Genomic DNA, 19,430 nt, shown 5'->3' with positions numbered 1-19,430 from the left:
GGGATGGGATGGTCAAGCACAAGTCCAATGAAGAACATGGTGTGCACTGCTTTCAGAACACCTAACTGTGCTCTACAATCTCCTTCTGTGGAGCATGAGTCTCTAAGCCTCCTTCAACGGGTTATAATACTTCTTTAGCATTTTTCCTAACCAATGAAATTTAATCACTGCTTAAGTTTGCACAACACCCACCCACACTTTTTTGGGATATATGGATGATACATATCATTTATATATGATGGACAGTTGATATTAGCACCAAACCTAATAGGAGTTTACTCACATAATCCATTACACATTGATGCTTCTCCACAAAACATTCAGCAACATTCATATTAATCCTTTGACTACTATGCATTTACACATGAGAATTTCTTGTGCTCTCAGTGCCACTAACAATGTTTTCAATTTCCCTCCTCTACTTTTGGACATGCATTAATGGGAGGCAATGAAATTGCCAAAAAGTCAGAATACTGAAAGGCATGAATGCTGACAACTATAATGGCAACTGGGTCAACTGGTATGGTATGTAATCATTTCACACTGACAGAAGTGAAACGACTATATACCATCACTTCCAAATGGTGAAAAATTCAAAATGGCAACACTTCAAAATGATGACAACTTGAAAACACTGACGCCTCAAAATGTCAACTGATCGGAATGTTAACAGAATTAAAGCGACAACAGTCTATACTAGGTTAAAATGCCAACCAGTCGGACTGTCATTATGTAAAATGTATGTATTAAAAAATATGCAAAAATTTACGACTTTTAAAAATGTTGCCACTTTCAAAATTTCAATAGAGGTGCTATTATGGTGTTGTTTCCAATTTCATTTTGTTTTGTGGCTGTTACAGATAGGATATGAATCACTTTTTTCCCTTTTCATCTTGGTTTTTCATTGAACTGTTGTATACCTTCAATGATTAGGCTTGGAAGTATACAACAATATGTATTTTGCACAGTTTTCACACGTAAACATTATACATTACTATATATTTATACAGTACTATATATTTTATAGCTACATGTAGTCCACAGCTAAGCTTGGATATTTCTATACAATTTATCTGCTTATTTCTTTTTTTAGATATTCCTATCTTTTATAATTTCATACAAATATTCTAATATATTCCATATACAGTAGGGCCCAGCTTTTTGGCATTCTGCTAATACAACGATTTTCAATTATATTCATGTTCATTACATTCAGTGCTTGTTCTGCTTTTTTGGCATGACGCGCTCAGCAGCTGGGTCCAAGAAGGGCACCAGGCACCATTTTATTGTTGGTGATTCAGTCGGTTTACAGCATATGATAGTGTAAACATGTTATTAGACTTGTATATGGATTGGCAAGTGAAAAAAAAGCTATGTTCCACTTTTCAGTTGGGGTCTGGAACCTAACCCGCCGTGCGAGTGGGCCCTACTGTATAGTACCACTATGGTCACTTGGTGTTCAATTAAACTGCAAAGGTACTACAACAATTAATATACTTATTTTTATATACATATACACTTTATGATTATAGACAATTTCTATGACAGGACTTGCACCCATTTGGGAGGCACTGACCTCTCAAGCTGTGAAGCTGCCACTTTCCTAATAATAGCTACTGCACTGATGGGGCGGCTAGTTTTCTACCAAAGAGGTGTAAGTAAGGGGGAAAAAAATAAATAAAAAACACGAGAAGCAGATGTAAGGATGGCAAAAAAAGAGGATTTTGATTTAATGATTTCAAATCTTTCAATCTAGATCTGTAATCAGTTCATCCATAAATTGTCAAAATTAGTAACTGATTTCAACTTAGTACAGACTGAATACACATTTTCGAATGCAATCAAGCATAAAGAAAGAATAATGAGAGAAAAAAAAAATTAAACATTAAAAGCAAAAGTGATGAATCAATATGTGAAAATTAACAATCAAATTTTATATACTGTACTATATTTCTAGTGGAACTACTTTTAAAATGATACACTCTGAACACACATTTTTTACTTACTTGATCATTTTATTCATGATTGATTGATCTTAGGTCAATATTTAAGTAAAGTAAAGCAGGCATTACTACTTTCTATGTGCCTTCAGTGTAACTTTTAATATTTTCTATAGAATTTTATTGGTTATCATTCTTCAATAAGCATTTTTAGGAATCAAGTGTCTTTTCCATACAAAAGAAAGTGTTGTGTATTTGCATTACACTGGGAATGCACTTTGCTGAATGCATGTTATTGCACATACATTCAGCAAAGTATCAATTAGTTATAGTATTTGTTTTTCCACTTTGTGATAAAAGCCTAGAGTCAAATCATGGAAAGATGGTTTATGTTCTGTTTTTTTTTTTTTTTTTTTTTTTTTTTACACCATGGCTGAATTATGCAGGGGATAAACCATGCAACCCTTCACCACTGGCACAGGTTGCAAGGTTTTTACCTTGTGGAAGGTCATAATTTTTCACCCGGCAGAATAGACAAAGAAACCACAAAATACATGCACATTTAGAGACACAAATACACTGATGCATTGAGCCTTAGTCGCTTTGGCAAAAAAACATTTTTAATAAAATCGCGACAGTTTTTGTATCAGTTATACTACTCACTCAATTTCACTGTAGCTCTTTATGAATATTATGATAAACGGAAGAAACTTCATTTGTGAAAATCAAAGAATCATCACTCAAAGTAAATTTACTCGAAGTTATTTGTAGCATTCTAACATCAACAAGATGTTAGACAGCTATGTTAAAATGCATTTGAATGAGATTTAGAATCTGCAACACTTGAATTGAATTCTGTTTCAATATCGGATGATGTATTATAAAGGGCTAATTCAATGTTGTCGGCTTCAACGTACTATCCATCTCTGTTCACTCCTGATGGCTGTGGATCCTTTTAGGGAAAATTTTATAAGAAAACAATTTTTACACAAAACTTTATTAGTAGACACTAAGGATGGTGCTTTGTTTTTCACAAACTAAAGAATTAAAATTAACAAGCAAAATTCTTCAACACAACTTTTTTTTTTTTTTTTTTTTTAATTTTCTTCTTTTCACAAAGAAGAAAAGATAAATAATTTTATCTTTTCTTCTTGTGCAAAATACTAAACTAGGTAAAATAACTTCAACATAAGCAAAGAATATATGAAACTATGAACCAAGTATATACAGCTTTTATAGTGCTCTCTATACAGTGCAATTAACACTAAGCAAAATCCCAGCCATAATGCAAATAGTCCATGGTTCAATCAATTGTTAATTTCATGTTCCTTTCCTTTTACAGTGCTCATTTATTGACTGCAATTGAATGGATGCATATTTGCATTGGCACAAAACTTCTGGTTTGTGTTCCAGCAGCAAACATGTTAAAAAAAAGCGTAGCAGAATTTATGTGAACAAATAATTATTCTTTTGAAAAAACTTTTCCGCAAAGTTCATTATAAAGATATTTTGGTGTATGAAATGGTGCATCCCAAACAAGTTTACTGTAACAGATTTCAGAGTAGTTCCATTGTGGAAGTTTGTTTCTTATTGCAATAATTAGTACAAAATAAAATTCACTTAGAATTTTAATTGATGGTTTAATTAGCATTATTCATATTTCACACTACGACAAAGTCAAAAGTTATTCATATTTCACACCAAGGAACATACATCTTATGTCCACTACAATATGACTGGGAACTCATACCAAACAAGTAATGTCAATGAAGTTTGGATAGAACACTTCCAGTCATTTTGTTGTATATACACCAGGTATGTGTTATTGGTCATCATGAGCATCTTTTCATCATTTCCACCTTTAAGCCATAAAAATAGTTGAGAGAATAAATAATTCACAAATATGAGAAGTTGCAAGATGTTATTTTTCATACTAGAAGTCAAAGTTTACCTGCTTAAGATGCAGGTAAACCTTGACTTCTAGTGTGAAAAACTGAAAAAAGTACAATTTTCTCGTAAACAAATTCACTATAAACCTGCCACATACTTTACTTCTTCTCTACTTCTAGCAGTCTTCTTTACTGCTAGCCAAAACTGTCAGCTACTGCTGGTGAACAGATTTCATTATTGAGTTACAAAACAAACTTGTGTCATTTGTGTATAGTAAACTCACCAGGAACTGATTAACATAGCATTTCTCAAACAATACACTGCTATAAATTAGAGCTCTGCATAAATCTTGAGAAATCACATAAGATTTAGAATCAGGAGAAGGCTTAATCTGAGTCAACAGAGAACTTAAATGTTTTATCTTTATTCTCCAATCTTGTGAGAACAGTGCTTATTCAACTAAAAAATTTTAACAGTTCACTTCTTTTTAAACAAAACTGACAAAATATTATATTTTCGTGTACCGTAAATTTAGTTTGCCATTACCCCATTCTTGATGCCAGAGGGACTGGGAACAGGTAGATACTAATAAGTACAGTTAACTTATGCTACCGGTTCATAATTATGTTTCCTATATATTTTCTTGTTCTACTTCAACTGATTTTTTTTTTGTATTCCTTGATGACCCTTATAAGATGTGCATACCTTAATAGGTGATGTCATATCCTAGTATTTTTATTTGATTCCTTTCCCACGAACTTCATTTTAACTGTGCTGAAAATATATACAGAGATAAGTTACTTAAAAAAAAACCTGGTTAAATCAGGCTTATTTTTTAAGTAAACAATACCTGCTAAATTGGTAATTAAAAGCTGCTATAATTACTTTATTATTTCAAATAAATTTTGGGAAAGACAAGTTTTGGTTAAAAAATTTTACCATGTGCAATTTCCCATAATTTCACCTTTCTATCACCACCTCCTGTAGCAATCCTTGATCCTGAAGGCGACCAAGTTACAGCATTTACTTCACCATCATGAGCTTCCTGTAAATTGAAAATCTAATTTATTTTTTTTTTTTTTTTCAAACTTGTACACAGAAAAAAGAACTTGGAAATTACAATTTCCTTTTCCCAAGTTTAGCATTTTCTTTTAAATATCTGTTTTTCTGAGATAAGAAACTGAGAGTAGAAATTTTTGTAGCACAATATAATTTTTGTAAATGATAACCTTTTAAAATTAATTTTATTACTTTTCAAATAAAACTGAGATGAAATGTATTTTATAACACCATCAATTTATTAATATATTAAACACCACTAGTAGCATGGAATTAGTGTTATGACTTTTTCTTACTCAACATAATTAAATCAATTTCTTCACTCATCACAATAATATAACGGATTAACGTTTTTATCATCTGATGTTGCTCAAATTTCTATTGTTAATCTGAAGCATTCAAGAGCATATTCTTGCCTTCATATCTATCAACATTTATAAACCAGAATCCAAATTCATCTTCCAGATGGATCTGGATTCTGGTTTATAAAGGTATGTCAAAATGGCATTCTAGAACATTTCTTCCAAATTAATAATAAATAATTAATGCATATATGATGTAAGTGGAAAATTATGAAATTTCATTACAAAATGCCATTACTTTTCTTCAAAATTTTGATTATTTTAAATATACCTGGAATGGAAAAGAATGAGACCCCCCACCCCAAGATTTTCTACTGAATGTTGGAATGCCAATAGTGTGTCCTCAGAAAGGTTTCAAGAACCAATAATACAGTCAAAGGATAGCATAGATCAGTGATTCTCAACCTTTTTTTCTATGGAGAACCCCTAAATTAAGTTAATATCAAGGGAATTTATTTGCAAAGAGCTGCTAAAAATTTTTAAGCATTTTTCCTGTTTTTTTTTTTTTTCTTTTCTTACAAATATGAAAATATAAAATCAAAATAAAGTTTACTTAGTTGACACCCAAAGTCAGTAAGGTTTACTTTCAGTATGACACCTGGGTGTGTTTCTTTTTTGCACAAATGTTGAATCCTTGGTTGAAATTTTGACAAACACAATTACATTTCTTCCTTAGAGACAATAGACAATCTCTTTTCTCTTTTACTAATACAAACACAAAAAAGATTTTCATATAGGTAAGAAGTTGAAAACCAGAATAAGATGTTCAATGCTTTTGCTGAGATCATGGCATACTTTTTATTGAAATCCAAAACACATCACATGATGCTTCACTGAATTTTATCTTCAAAATTCCACTGCACAGTTGTTCTTCTTGCAAACTGAGTAAATTTTGTGAATTTAATGGGAATTTGACAAAAGTTTTCGCAAACCAGTCAAAGATTTCTGATGCAAAAGAAGGAAAGCATTAGTCGAGCTTTTCTGTAAGTGATTTCAAATGATTGATAATTAAGGGAATGACTTCCTTATAATCTGTCTGACTCTGAAGCAGGAGTGGAAACATTCAATATTTCCACTCAAAAGGTGTTTTTTCCAAACATTGAAATCCAGAATTCAAGTTTATTCTTAAATTCAAGAAATGTGTCTGTGGAAGTAAGAATGTTTTATTTTGAGCAAGTGCTGATAAATATCTGCTAAGTAGGCTAGTTTCAGCAGCCATTTTGTATCTTTGGAAAAGTCAGAAAAACTGGCTTTGAAGAAAAGCAGTACTTCCCCTCTTGAAAGCAATTGAACCTCAGTGTATAGGAGAATCAGTTATGTGGTCTTTTCATATGGCTTTTTGACCATTTTCACAGCTGCATCAAACACTTGCAGCTGAAATCCTTTTCAATAGTTTTTAGTTTTTGTAACAAGAACACCCAATGGAGGAAACAGCAGATTGTTATAACAGCAAGGATTTTTTCTTTGATGAGTGCAATGAAGCTTTTTATTCAGCTGATCGTTGAAGAGACATCATTAGTGTAAATTCCAACACCAGCTCCTTGACAAACCATAGGATTTCAAATTAGAAGACAAGATGTTGAAACTGTCTTCACCTTTAGTTGTTTTTGGGTTTTTAAAAAAAAAAAAAAAAATTTGCATTATTCAACCTTTCTTTTCAAATCATATAAAGATAGTATTTTTTTTAGCAAGACATTTCCAATGATGTATGACATTTCATCCATACACCTGCTAATAGTATTATTAGAAACAGGAACTTTGTCAATTTCAGTTTCAGCCTTTTTGTCTATCATTGTAATCACAGTGTGCTGAAGTGGGATTTACTCAAAGAGGTAACTACCATCAGTGTTAAAGGGAAGGGTTTTTGCTTTTTTAAAGGCAACTACTGATGATGTTACCAACAGCAAATTCAAAATGGGAAGCATTCAAAGAATTTATCTTGGAAGCTACTAGGCTTTACATACCAACTAAGAAATATTGTTCAAGGTTTAGGCCTAAATAGATGTCAGATGAACTAATGAGACATATAGCAGAGAAGAAAAATGCATGGGATACATATAAATTAATGGGTGACATGGAAGCCTATGATAGATATAAGCTGGTCTGTAACCAAGTCACAAAGGAGATTAGGCAGGCAAAGTCAGATTATGAGAAATCTTTGGCAAAGGATGCAAAGAAAAATAACAAAGAGTTCTTTACCTACGTAAACTCTAGAAGGAAAGGGATGAATCAGATTGGTCCACTGGAATATTGATGGTTCAACTGTTGATGATCCTGCTCAGGTGGCTAGCAAACTAAATGAGTATTTTGCATCTACATTCACACATGAGGAGTTATTCAGGGAGGGGAATGCCAGAGGTGAGTTTAACTTTGGCAGTGAGCTAGATGATTTTGTAATAACTGAGAGTAAAGTGGAGGAGAAATTGTTGAAGATAAAACATAAGAAAGGCACACGGGGTGGTAGTAGTAGTAGTGGCATGTGATGCAAGAAAGCAAGTGTATGAGCTTATGCAGCATCAGCCAAAAAAAAAAAAAAAAAAAAAAAATCGCACCATTCCCTCCAAATGCCTGTCCAGTTCCTCCTTAAATTTATTCAACCTATCAACTTCCACAACGACAGATGGAAGTTTGTTCCAGCAATTAAGTACCTGCTGACTAAAGGCAAATTTCCGCACATCTATTCTACATCTGTCCTTTCTTAATTTGAATTTATGCCCCCTTAGGTTCGTAATCTGAACAAGTGGAAGGATCCCATCAGAATTCAGCGTGCTCAACCCATTCAAGGCCTTATACACCTCAATCAGATCACCGCGCAGGTGCCTAGTCTCCAGCCACTGCAATTTGCAGAACTTAAGCCTCTCTTGGTAAGAGGATCCCTTCATTACCCTCATCAATTTGTTGTTGCCCTTCTCTACACACGCTCAAGTAAATCTACATCCTTCCTAAAATGAGGCCTCCAGACCTGTACGCAGTACTCAAGGATTGGGCTGACCATTGCCTTATACAGAGGGACAATCACCTCCTTCTCCCTGCTAGCAAAATTCCTATATATCATTGACAAAACCCCATGACTTGCCTTGGCAGCTTGTCTGCATTGCTCAGAAAACTTCATATCTGACTGCACAATTACTCCCAGGTCTTTTTCATTTTCTACCACCTTAAGTGTAGTACCACACAGTTGGTATGTTTCTCTAGGATGGGATCAATCCAGTTATATTAAAGGAGGCAGCAAAGGAAGTAAGCAAACCCTTAGCCATAATTATGAGAGCTTCCTTGGACTCAGGGGAGGTACCCATAAACTGGAAATGTGCAAATGTGACCCCAATTCACAAAGGAGGATCAAAGGCCGAAACAAGTAATTATAGACCTGTTAGTTTAACTTCTTTTCCAGGAAAATTAATGGAGGCACTGGTTAAAGAAGAACTGCAGGATCATCTAGACAAGACTTCAGTTATAGCTTGGACACATCATGGTTTTGTTAAGGGAAAGTCTTGCCTGGCCAATTTTATTGGATACTATGATGTGGTCACAAAGGAACTGGATGTAGGGAATAACTTTGATATCATATACAGTGGAACTTCTCTATTATGAACTTCTATTTAGCGAATTTCTTTATATTACGAATTTTTTTGCAAAACATTGCACCTTGAAACGAAATTATATATAAAATTAACCCCATATAGCGAAGTGTTAGTCTCTCTATAACGAATTTTTAAAAAAATTAGTAAAAGCATTTTTGAAGATGTTCAAGCATTTACCACTACACAGCCGCTCAAATATACTGCCTCCTTCCTTCCGAAATTGCACATTAGCATCTGGAATTAAATAATCATCCTTTTAGTGAACACATGTGGCCACTGACGCCGTAGGAGGGTTTTTTTTCATTTTTGTTACAGTTATTAAACCAAATGGGTTTTCTTAAAAGTGGTCGCAAACTTTACAATAAATAGGGTAGATTTGTAAATTGATGTTGGCTCAGGGGAAAATGAAATTCGCTGCAGTAAACCTTTAGCATGCTGTGACAGCAATACATAGAATGCTACCATAATCGGTTTTTAATAATGCCTACTGAGTGACATTCGCTTCTCACCTCAACTGTACCACGTGACCTTCCTGTCAATCATTATATGATATGTCCGTTCTCATCTAACTGGATTCCTAGTAGATGGTTTCATGAATTTTTTTTTTTTTTAAATTTTGTTTGTCATCAATCACATGGGCTATATGCTCTTGTATTTTTTTTTTCTGAAAAGTAACATACAGCATACATTAATCATAAATTTTCTTTCGTGTATATATGAATGAAAGCAGAATAAAAGAAATTCACAAAGTTGTATATTTCTTTAAAGTGATTGATAGGAAAGGTCATGTGATACTGTTGCATTGGCGAGCGAACATCATTGAGTAGGCAGTACTAACAATTCACTACTTGGCCAGCGCAGCGAAGTTTGCGGTGTATGTATCTGCAAGGTTGCAGTCCAGTAATTTTTACAATTGCGGAAACAATGTCGAAGAGAAAGTGTTTAAGTATTAATGATAAAGCAAAGATTGTTACGATATTGACCAGGGTTTAAAGAAAATATGGCATACCTACAAGCAGTTTATCTACGATTTTAAAAAATCGAGAATCAATTTTAAATGCAATTGAAGGAGAAGCAGACAAGAAGCGAATTAAGTTGTGTGTATACGAAGATGTTGATAAAGCTGTTCTAAAATGGGTGCAAATGATATATGAAAAGAATATCCCAATATCGGGCCTAATAATTAAACAACAAGCTCTGAAATTTGCACAGTCCCTTGGACATACAGAATTTAATGCGAGCACTGGGTAGCTAGATAAATTTAAGAAGCGCCACAGAATTCTGGAAAAGGTTATTTGTGGAGAAAGCGTTAATGTAAGCGAAGAAGATTGCAACAGTTGGAGGAACAATACCTTAAAGAAGATTTTGGAAGAATATGAGCGAGCGTAAGGATGTTTTTAATGCTGATGAAATGGGTTTATTCTTTAAATGTTTACTGAATAGAACACTTGCTTTTAAGGATGATAAATGTTTTGGCAGAAAACAAAGCAAAGAAAGAATCACTGTGCTAGTTGGAGCAAATATGACAGGAAGTGAAAAATTAAGACTTTTAGTCATCCGAATATCAAAAAACCCAAGATGTTTTAGAGGCAAAGTCTTTGGAAATTGACTATTGTGGATTTATTGGATGATTGTTTTCTACATCAGCATGTTCGGGAGGCAACTAGAGGGAGTAATACTCTTGATTTGATTATCAGTAGTGATTCTTCATTCATTAAGAATCTGCAGATAAATGAACCACTTGGTGGCAGTGACCACAGTGTGCTGAAGTGGGAGTTACTCAAAGAGGTAACTACCATTAGGGGTAAAGGGAAGGGGTATTGCTTTCGTAAAGGCGACTACAATGGACTGAGACAGTATTTAAATTTTATACAGTGGGATCAACTGATGATATTGCCAACAGCAAATTCAAAATGGGAAGCATTCAAAGAACTTATCTTGGAAGCTACTAGGCTTTACATACCAACTAAGAAATATTGTTCAAGGTTTCGGCCTAAATGGATGTCAGATGAACTGATGAGGCATATGGCAGAAAAGAAAAATGCATGGGATACATACAAATTAACACGTGACACAGACGCCTATGATAGATACAAGTTGATCTGTAACCAAGTTACAAAGGAGGTTAGGCAGGCAAAGGCAGATTACGAGAGATCCTTGGCAAGGGATGCGAAGAAAAACAGCAAAGAGTTCTTTACTTATGTAAACTCTAGAAGGAAGGGGATGAATCAGATTGGTCCACTTGAGATCGATGGGTCAACTGTTGATGACCCTGCTCAGGTAGCTAACAAACTAAATGAATATTTTGCATCAACATTCACACATGAGGAGTTATTCAGCGAGGGGAATGCCAGAGGTGTATTCAACTCTAGCAGTAAGCTAGAGAATCTTATAATAACTGAGAGCAAAGTGGAGGAGAAATTGTTGAAGATAAACACAAGAAAGGCACCTGGGGTGGATGGGATCTATCCTGTTATATTAAAGGAGGCAGCAAAGGAAGTAAGCAAACCCTTAGCCATAATTATGAGAGCTTCCTTGGACTCAGGGGAGGTACCCATGGACTGGAGATGCGCAAATGTGACCCCAATTCACAAAGGGGGATCAGAGGCTGACACAAGTAATTATAGACCTGTGAGTTTAACTTCTGTTCCTGGAAAATTAATGGAGGCACTGGTTAAAGAAGCACTGCAGGATCATCTAGACAAGACTTCAGTTATAGCTAGGACACAGCATGGTTTTGTTAAGGGTAAGTCTTGCCTGACCAATTTGATTGGATACTATGATGCAGTCACAAAAGAACTGGATGCAGGGAATAACTTTGATATTATATACTTGGATCTTAGAAAGGCTTTTGATACTGTTGCACATGGAAGACTGCTGCACAAATTGGAGCAGTGTGGCATTGGAGGCAAATTGCTGCTATGGATAAAGAGAGAGTGGTAATCAATGGACACTGCTCATCGTGGACTAATGTTATTAGTGGAGTCCCTCAGGGTTCAGTATTGGGTCCTTTATTGTTTTCTGTATTTATAAATGATATTGATGATGGTATATCAGGCTTAATGTCCAAGTTTGCAGACGATACGAAGGTTGGCAGGGTTGTCAAGGACACTACTGACACTATGCTGCTGCAACAGGATTTGGAAAGGTTGAGCAGATGGGCTTTGAGGTGGCAAATGAAGTTTAACATTGACAAATGTAAAGTACTACATATGGGAAACAGCAACCCCAGAGCAACGTATCAACTCTGTGGTACTACACTGACAGTGGTAGAGAATGAAAGGGACCTGGGGGTGGTTGTGCAGGCAGATATGAAGTTCTCTGAGCAGTGCAGATGGGCTGCAAGAGTAGCTCATGGTGTATTGTCAATGATATATAGGAATTTTTCTAGCAGGGATAAGGAGGTGATTATTCCCTTATATAAGGCAATGGTCAGGCCACACCTAGAGTACTGTATACAGGCCTGGAGGCCTCATTTCAAGAAGGATGTAGAGCTGCTGGAACGAGTACAGAGAAGGGCAACTAGATTGGTGAATGGGACAAAGGGGTGCTCTTACGAAGAAAGGCTTAAGTTTTGCGAATTACAGTGTCTGGAAACTAGGCACCAGCGAGGTGATCTGATAGAGGTGTACAAAGCCTTGAATGGTTTGAGCATGCTCAATGCTGATGGGATTCTTCCTCTTGCTCAGAATAATCACCTGAGAGGGCATAAATTCAAATTGAGGAAAGACAGATGTAGGATAGATGTGCGGAAATTTGCCTTTAGCCAGCGGGTGGTTGGAAGGTGGAACAGACTTCCATCCCTTGTCGTAGAAGTTGATAGCCTAAATAAGTTTAAGGCTCAGCTGGACAGGTATTTCGAACGAACAGAGGGGTGAAGTGGAAGTGGTTATTTTTATTTATTTATGTTACTTTTTTTTTGGCTGATGCTGCATAAGCTTGCTTTCTTGCATCAAATGCCTCTACTAATGCTAAAAAAAAAAAAAAAAAAAAAAAAAAAAAAATGCAAGGTTGCAGTCCAGTAATTTTTACAATTGCGGAAACAATGTCGAAGAGAAAGTGTTTAAGTATTAATGATAAAGCAAAGATTGTTACGATATTGACCAGGGTTTAAAGAAAATATGGCACACCTACAAGCAGTTTATCTACGATTTTAAAAAATCGAGAATCAATTTTAAATGCAATTGAAGGAGAAGCAGACAAGAAGCGAATTAAGTTGTGTATATACGAAGATGTTGATAAAGCTGTTCTAAAATGGGTGCAAATGATATATGAAAAGAATATCCCAATATCGGGCCTAATAATTAAACAACAAGCTCTGAAATTTGCACAGTCCCTTGGACATACAGAATTTAATGTGAGCACTGGGTAGCTAGATAAATTTAAGAAGCGCCACAGAATTCTGGAAAAGGTTATTTGTGGAGAAAGCGTTATTAATGTAAGCGAAGAAGATTGCAACAGTTGGAGGAACAATACCTTAAAGAAGATTTTGGAAGAATATGAGCGAGCGTAAGGATGTTTTTAATGCTGATGAAATGGGTTTATTCTTTAAATGTTTACTGAATAGAACACTCGCTTTTAAGGATGATAAATGTTTTGGCAGAAAACAAAGCAAAGAAAGAATCACTGTGCTAGTTGGAGCAAATATGACAGGAAGTGAAAAATTAAGACTTTTAGTCATCCGAATATCAAAAAACCCAAGATGTTTTAGAGGCAAAGTCTTTGGAAATTGACTGCACCTTTAATAAAAAAGCATGGATGACAAGTGATATTTTTGAAGAATGGATATTAAAACTAGACAAGCATATAACAAAAGAAAAAAGGAAAATCGTGTTGGTAACTGACAACTGTCCGGCACATCCTGCCAGTATTTCTGCCAAACTTAAAAGTGAGAAGTTGTTGTTTTTACCACCAAACGTAACGTCAAAACTCCAGCCAATGGACCAAGACATTATTAAAAATTTTAAATTTTATTATCAAAAGAGAATAATAATGAAGATTGTCAATGTGTTATCAGAAAATAGAAACTTGGAGGTTACAATTAACCTTAGAGATTGCATCTCTGAACTGGAAAAAGTTTGGACAAAAGATGTCACCGAATACATTATTCAAAATTGTTTTTCAAAAGCAGGATTTTCATTGAATACAGAAGCCAAACAACAACTGGATGAACAAGATGAACTGCCCCTTTCACAACTGAAAAACTTTTGGACATTATTAGAATCGTCCGGAAAAATCGAAAATGAAATAACACTGGATAGTTATGTTTATGCAGATCAAGATCTGACTACAGCAGAACATCCAAATGAAGATGAAATACTGCTGAACAGCGTTAGACGCGAGCATAATCATGAAGAAATTAATGATGACGCTGAAGACACATCAGAACAACCCGTAGAAAAGCCAACTCGCAAAGAAATGATTAACGCTTTTAAAACGGTTCGTATGGGTCACAGTTTTGTGAAAATGTTCCTGATAATGTTTTTAATGCTCTGAACAAATGAGGTTTTCTTTGAGAATCAGACATTTTTTAATTGTACTGTGCAAACAAAAATTACAGATTTTTTTTAATTTGTGATACTTACTGGCGAAAATTGTGTAAACGTAATTTAAATGAGTATATTTTTGAAATAAAATACATTAAAAATAAATGTAGATTCATTTTCATTTTCTAATTAGATAACAATTTCTAATAAAAAAGATATTCTCTGTATTTTTTTTTTTTTTTTTTTTTTTTGGTAGTTGTTGGCGCATCAGCTTCTGTGGCCAATTGCACCTCCCAAGGTTTTTGCATTTTGTACTCTGATCCAAGCCTGAGGTGGGATTCGAACCCACGACCTTTGGGTTGCCAGGCAGGCACTCTACCCACCCAGCTAGCCCATTCGGCATATTCTCTGTATAACGAAATTTCTCTATGATGAATTTTATCACTGGATTTATCGAATTCGTTATAGGGAAGTTCAACTGTATTTGGATCTTAGAAAGGCTTTTGATACTGTTGCGCATGGAAGACTGCTGAACAAATTGGAGCAGTGTGGCATTGGAGGCAAATTGCTGCTTTGGATAAAGGGATGATTGAGTGGGAGAAGACAGAGTGGTAATCAATGGACACTGCTCATCGTGGACTAATGTTATTAGTGGAGTCCCTCAGGGTTCAGTGTTGGTTCCATTGTTTGTTTTCTGTATTTATAAATGATACTGATGATGGTATATCAAGCTTAATGTCCAAGTTTGCAGACGATATGAAGGTTGGCAGGGTACTAATGTACCCTGCCAACCTTCATATCAAATGTACTAATGTACCCTGCCAACTGTAATGTTGCAGTAGTGTACTAATGACAGTACACTGCTGCAACAGGATCTATAAAAGTTGAGAAGATGGGCTGAGAGGTGGAAAATGAAGTTTAACATTGACAAATGTAAAGTACTACATATGGGAAGCAGTAATCCCAGAGTAACTCTGTGGTACTACACTGACAGTGGTAGAGAATGAAAAGGACCTGGGGGTAATTGTGCAGGCAGATATGCAATTTTCTGAACAGTGCAGATGGTCTGCAAGAGTAGCTCAGGGTGTCTTGTCAATGATATACAAGAATTTTTCTAGCAGGGACAAGGTGGTGATTATCCCCTTGTATAAGGCATTGGTCAGGCCACACCATGAGTACTGTATACAGGTCTGGAGGCCTCATTTTAAGAAGGATGTAGAGCTGTTGGAACGAGTACAGAGAAGGGCAACAAGATTAGTGAACAGATCAAAGGGTTGCTCTTACGAAGAGAGGCTAAAGTTTTGCAAATTACAGAGTCTGGAGACTAGGCACCTGCCAGGTGATCTGATTGAGGTGTATAAAGTTTTGAATGGTTTGAGCATGCTCAATGCTGATGGGATTCTTCCTCTTGCTCAGAATAATTGTCTGAGAGGGCATAAATTCAAATTGAGGAAAGACGGTTGTAGGATAGATGTGAGGAAGTTTGCCTTTAGCCAACGGGTGGTTGATTACTGGAACAAACTTTCATCTGGCGTTGTAGAAGTTGATAGCTTAAATAGATTCAAGGCAGAACTTGACAAACATTTGGAGTGAGGGGATGGGTGAAATAAGGGGTTTTTTTTGGCTGATGCTATATAAATAAATAAATAAATAAATAAATAAATTTTCTGTTTATACTCCAGCATGACAACCAAGTCAGTAGAGTTTACAATAAATCGTCAATACAAATATTTATCGTATTTGGTAGTCACGGGCGTGAACCCCGGTCCACTCAAGGAACGCGTACTATGCACTCTCGCTTCTGACCACTGGACTACGCCAGGTCCTATAAGCTTGCTTTCTTGCATCATGTGCCCTTGCTAATGCTAATTAGGCCTTGAATGGTTTTAGCAAGCTGAATGTTGATAGGATTCTTCCTCTTTCCCAGATTTGAATTTATGCCTGGGAGGACATAAATTCAAATTGAGGAAAGACTTATAGAATAGATGTGCAGAAACATGCCTTTAGCCGGTGGGTGGTTGATTGCTGGAACAAACTTCCATCTGTTGTTGTAGAAGTTGACAGCTTAAATAAATTCAAGGCAGATCTAGACAAACATTTGGAGTGAATAGATGGGTGAAATTTTTTTTTTTTGGCTGATGCTATATAAGCTTGATTTCTTGCATCATATGCCTCTACTAACACAAATGCTAAAATAATTTTATAATTAAAATCACAATTCTGTTCTTTAGTTCACAGCACCTGTAAATGATAATGTTCAGTTTAATTTTAAATTGTTTCGCAAAGAAAATATTTCCCCCTTTTGTTTCAGACATTTTGTACACCTTATACTTCGTAACACTTCATCTTTTTCACTTATTTTATTCTGAAATAAAAAGGAAAAAAGAAAATTGTCCTAAATTTATAATTTGCGATGTGTCCTAGACCTGTCATTCTCTAGGTTTGACCTGGAATCTTCGGCTATATACATGCTGTGTTCAGGCTTCAGATTTTGTTGCAATTTCTCTAGATCAATATAAAATAATTAATTTATTTATAATTTATCATTAGTTATTTTTATTTCTCTCTTGCTTTATTATTCTGAGTTAGCAGAGTTTATCTTTCACGCTGCTTAACTTGAAAATATGATGAGAAATGAGAACAACAAAACTTAAAACAAGATCAAATATTTAAAGAAGAATTTGATCTGCTTTAAAGTTATTTCCTAACAACAAAGCTCCTGGTATAGATAATATTACAGCAGAATTAATAAAGAACAGTGGAGATCAAGTCAAGCAATCACTATTTGGATTGATTTTGAAAGCATATAGTAAAGGAAAATGGCCAGAAGAACATTGTACAACCGTCATAGTACCAATACCCAAAAAAAAAAAAAAAAAAAAGCACCAACCAAATGCAAAGACTACAGAACCATCAGCCACATACCACATGCATCAAAAATTCTCTTAAAAAATCATAAAAATATGAATAGAATCCTACACAGAACACTATTTAGAGGATGCACAATGTGGGTTCAGAAAGAACTTATCTACAAAAGAAGCAATAGGAACTTGAAGATTCTTAGGCGAAAGAATGATAAACAATGGCAAGAATCTGTATGTGTGCTTTATTGACTATGCCAAAACACATTTGACATGGTAATTGTGGAATGAGCTTTTCCCTCTATTAGAAAACATGGGATGTCCACGAAGATTAATTAGGCTAATATTTGACTTGTATAAAAGACAAAAGGCCATCATCAGGTTAAACGAAGAATTGACAGAAACAGCAAAAATAGGGAGAGGGATGAGGCAAGGATGCCTGCTTTCCCCAGGTTTATTTAATATATTTGCAGAATTAATAGTGAAAGAAGCATTTGATGGTAAAAAGTTAGGTATAAAGACAGGCAGAAGAACACTTACCACAATCAAGTTTGCAGATCAGGTAATCCTTGCAGGTAGCCCCAGAATGTTATCCAATATGCTAAAACAGTTAACTAAGAAAGTGAAGAAATATCAAATGAAGATTAACACTAATAAAACAAAGATTATGATGATAAGTAAAAAGCCAAAAAAATTTCACATTGAAACTGATGGAGAAAAAATAGAACAGGTAACAAAATTCAAATATCTAGGACAGATTATAACACAGATTCATCTTGCCACAGTGAAATTGGTTCAAGAATTGATGGCAAAACAAGCATTTAAAGGTAAAATCTCTTTACTAAGCCAAAGAAATATATCACTAGACCTAAGAAAAAGAATTATGAAAACATACATTTGGTCAATTGCTTTGTATTCAGCAGAGACGTGGACATTAAACAAAACCAACTTGAAAAAACTAGAGGCTTTTGAGATGTGTTGCTGGCACAGAATGGAAAAGATTAGCTGGACAGAAAAAATGAGTAATAACATGATTTTACAATGTGTAGGAGAAGAAAGAGAATTGCTAAGGAGAATCAGAAGATAACGGCTACAATGGATTGGACAAACCATGAGGCATATTACTGGATGTGCTGGAAGGCAAAATACAGGGAAAAAGAAAACAAGGAAGACAAAGAAACAACATCATAAATACAATTCTGAAGGAAACGGCTTTGAAGCTATGCAGAAGTGAAACACCTAGCACAAGACTGGGAGAAATGGAGACAGCTCATCAAAGGGGCAAACCAGTCGACAGACTGATACACTGAAGAAGAGCTGCTTAATCCATTGATTGGTTCTGGGCAACAGTGAAATTTGCATTTTATCTTTCAGTTTGTCTAAGTTGTTTCTTGAATTGTTCAATATGGCTTTATTGCTTGCATTGGGGGGCATCTGAAAACAGCAGTGTGTGACAGAAATGCAAGCTTTGGGAATTTTAACAATAGCAGATAACCACGATCAAGTTGTTACCAAGTTTCCTCTAAACTTTCTTTTCACTGACTCTTAGTAGGTGTCAGTGATCACTTGTGTGGTGCAGGGAGGGATTCCTGATGTTATTTCAAGCAGAAGTTGACTGAAATAAAAAAAATAATAATAAAAATATTAAGAAAACCATGAAACTGTAAAATCTATGCAACTCTTCTGTGCTTCCCTGGACAAGTGCTGGTTTTAATTTTTATTTTGAAGTTTTATAGTCTGCTTAATAATTTTGTTTATGCTTACAAGTTACTGCAAATGCATCAGATCTGCTCGCAGCTAACTACTAAATAGTTCGTTGCCATGATATTGCACTACCTTGAAAAGTAACTTTTCACCATAGGAGAAGACTGTTACTTATTCTCAGTGGATGGCACCGTTTCGGAGCTGATTGGCTCCTCTTTGGTGGGTAGACAGAAACCATGGTGTTGCAATGATGGCAAGGCAGTTGCATAGTATAACTCCACAATATGAGAGATGCCTGATGGTGTGTAGTACTTTGAATTATGTTGCATTTTAGAGCAAATATACTTCGCAACTGCCTTGCGATCATTGCAACACCAGGGTGCCTGCCCACCCACCAAAGAGGAGTCAATCAGCTCCAAAACAGTGCCATCTGGGTGGTGGCATCCGCTGAGAATAAGTAACAATAGTCTTCTCCTATGGTGAAGAGTTACTTATTCGAGGTAGTGCAATATCGTGGCAACTCATTGTGAAGCCATTCACAATGAGA

At 35.3% G+C, this 19,430-nt stretch overlaps 1 protein-coding gene across 1 annotated transcript in view; it reads right to left on the bottom strand.

Annotated features, from left to right (window-relative positions):
• The window catches only part of Atg16 (Autophagy-related 16), a 274,434-nt gene that overhangs the window by 100,250 nt on the left and 154,754 nt on the right, over positions 1–19,430 (bottom strand). Inside the window, exon 9 of the mRNA XM_090386604.1 lies at positions 4,770–4,875. Within this exon, the coding sequence (XP_090242730.1) occupies positions 4,770–4,875 (106 nt within the window). The remainder of the gene's footprint in view (positions 1–4,769; positions 4,876–19,430) is intronic.

Source organism: Mastigoproctus giganteus, chromosome 1, assembly GCF_048544385.1.
Source record: "Mastigoproctus giganteus isolate SK-2022 chromosome 1, ASM4854438v1, whole genome shotgun sequence".
Taxonomy (NCBI): Eukaryota; Metazoa; Arthropoda; class Arachnida; order Uropygi; family Thelyphonidae; genus Mastigoproctus; species Mastigoproctus giganteus.
This window is presented reverse-complemented; position numbering and strand designations above follow the sequence as displayed.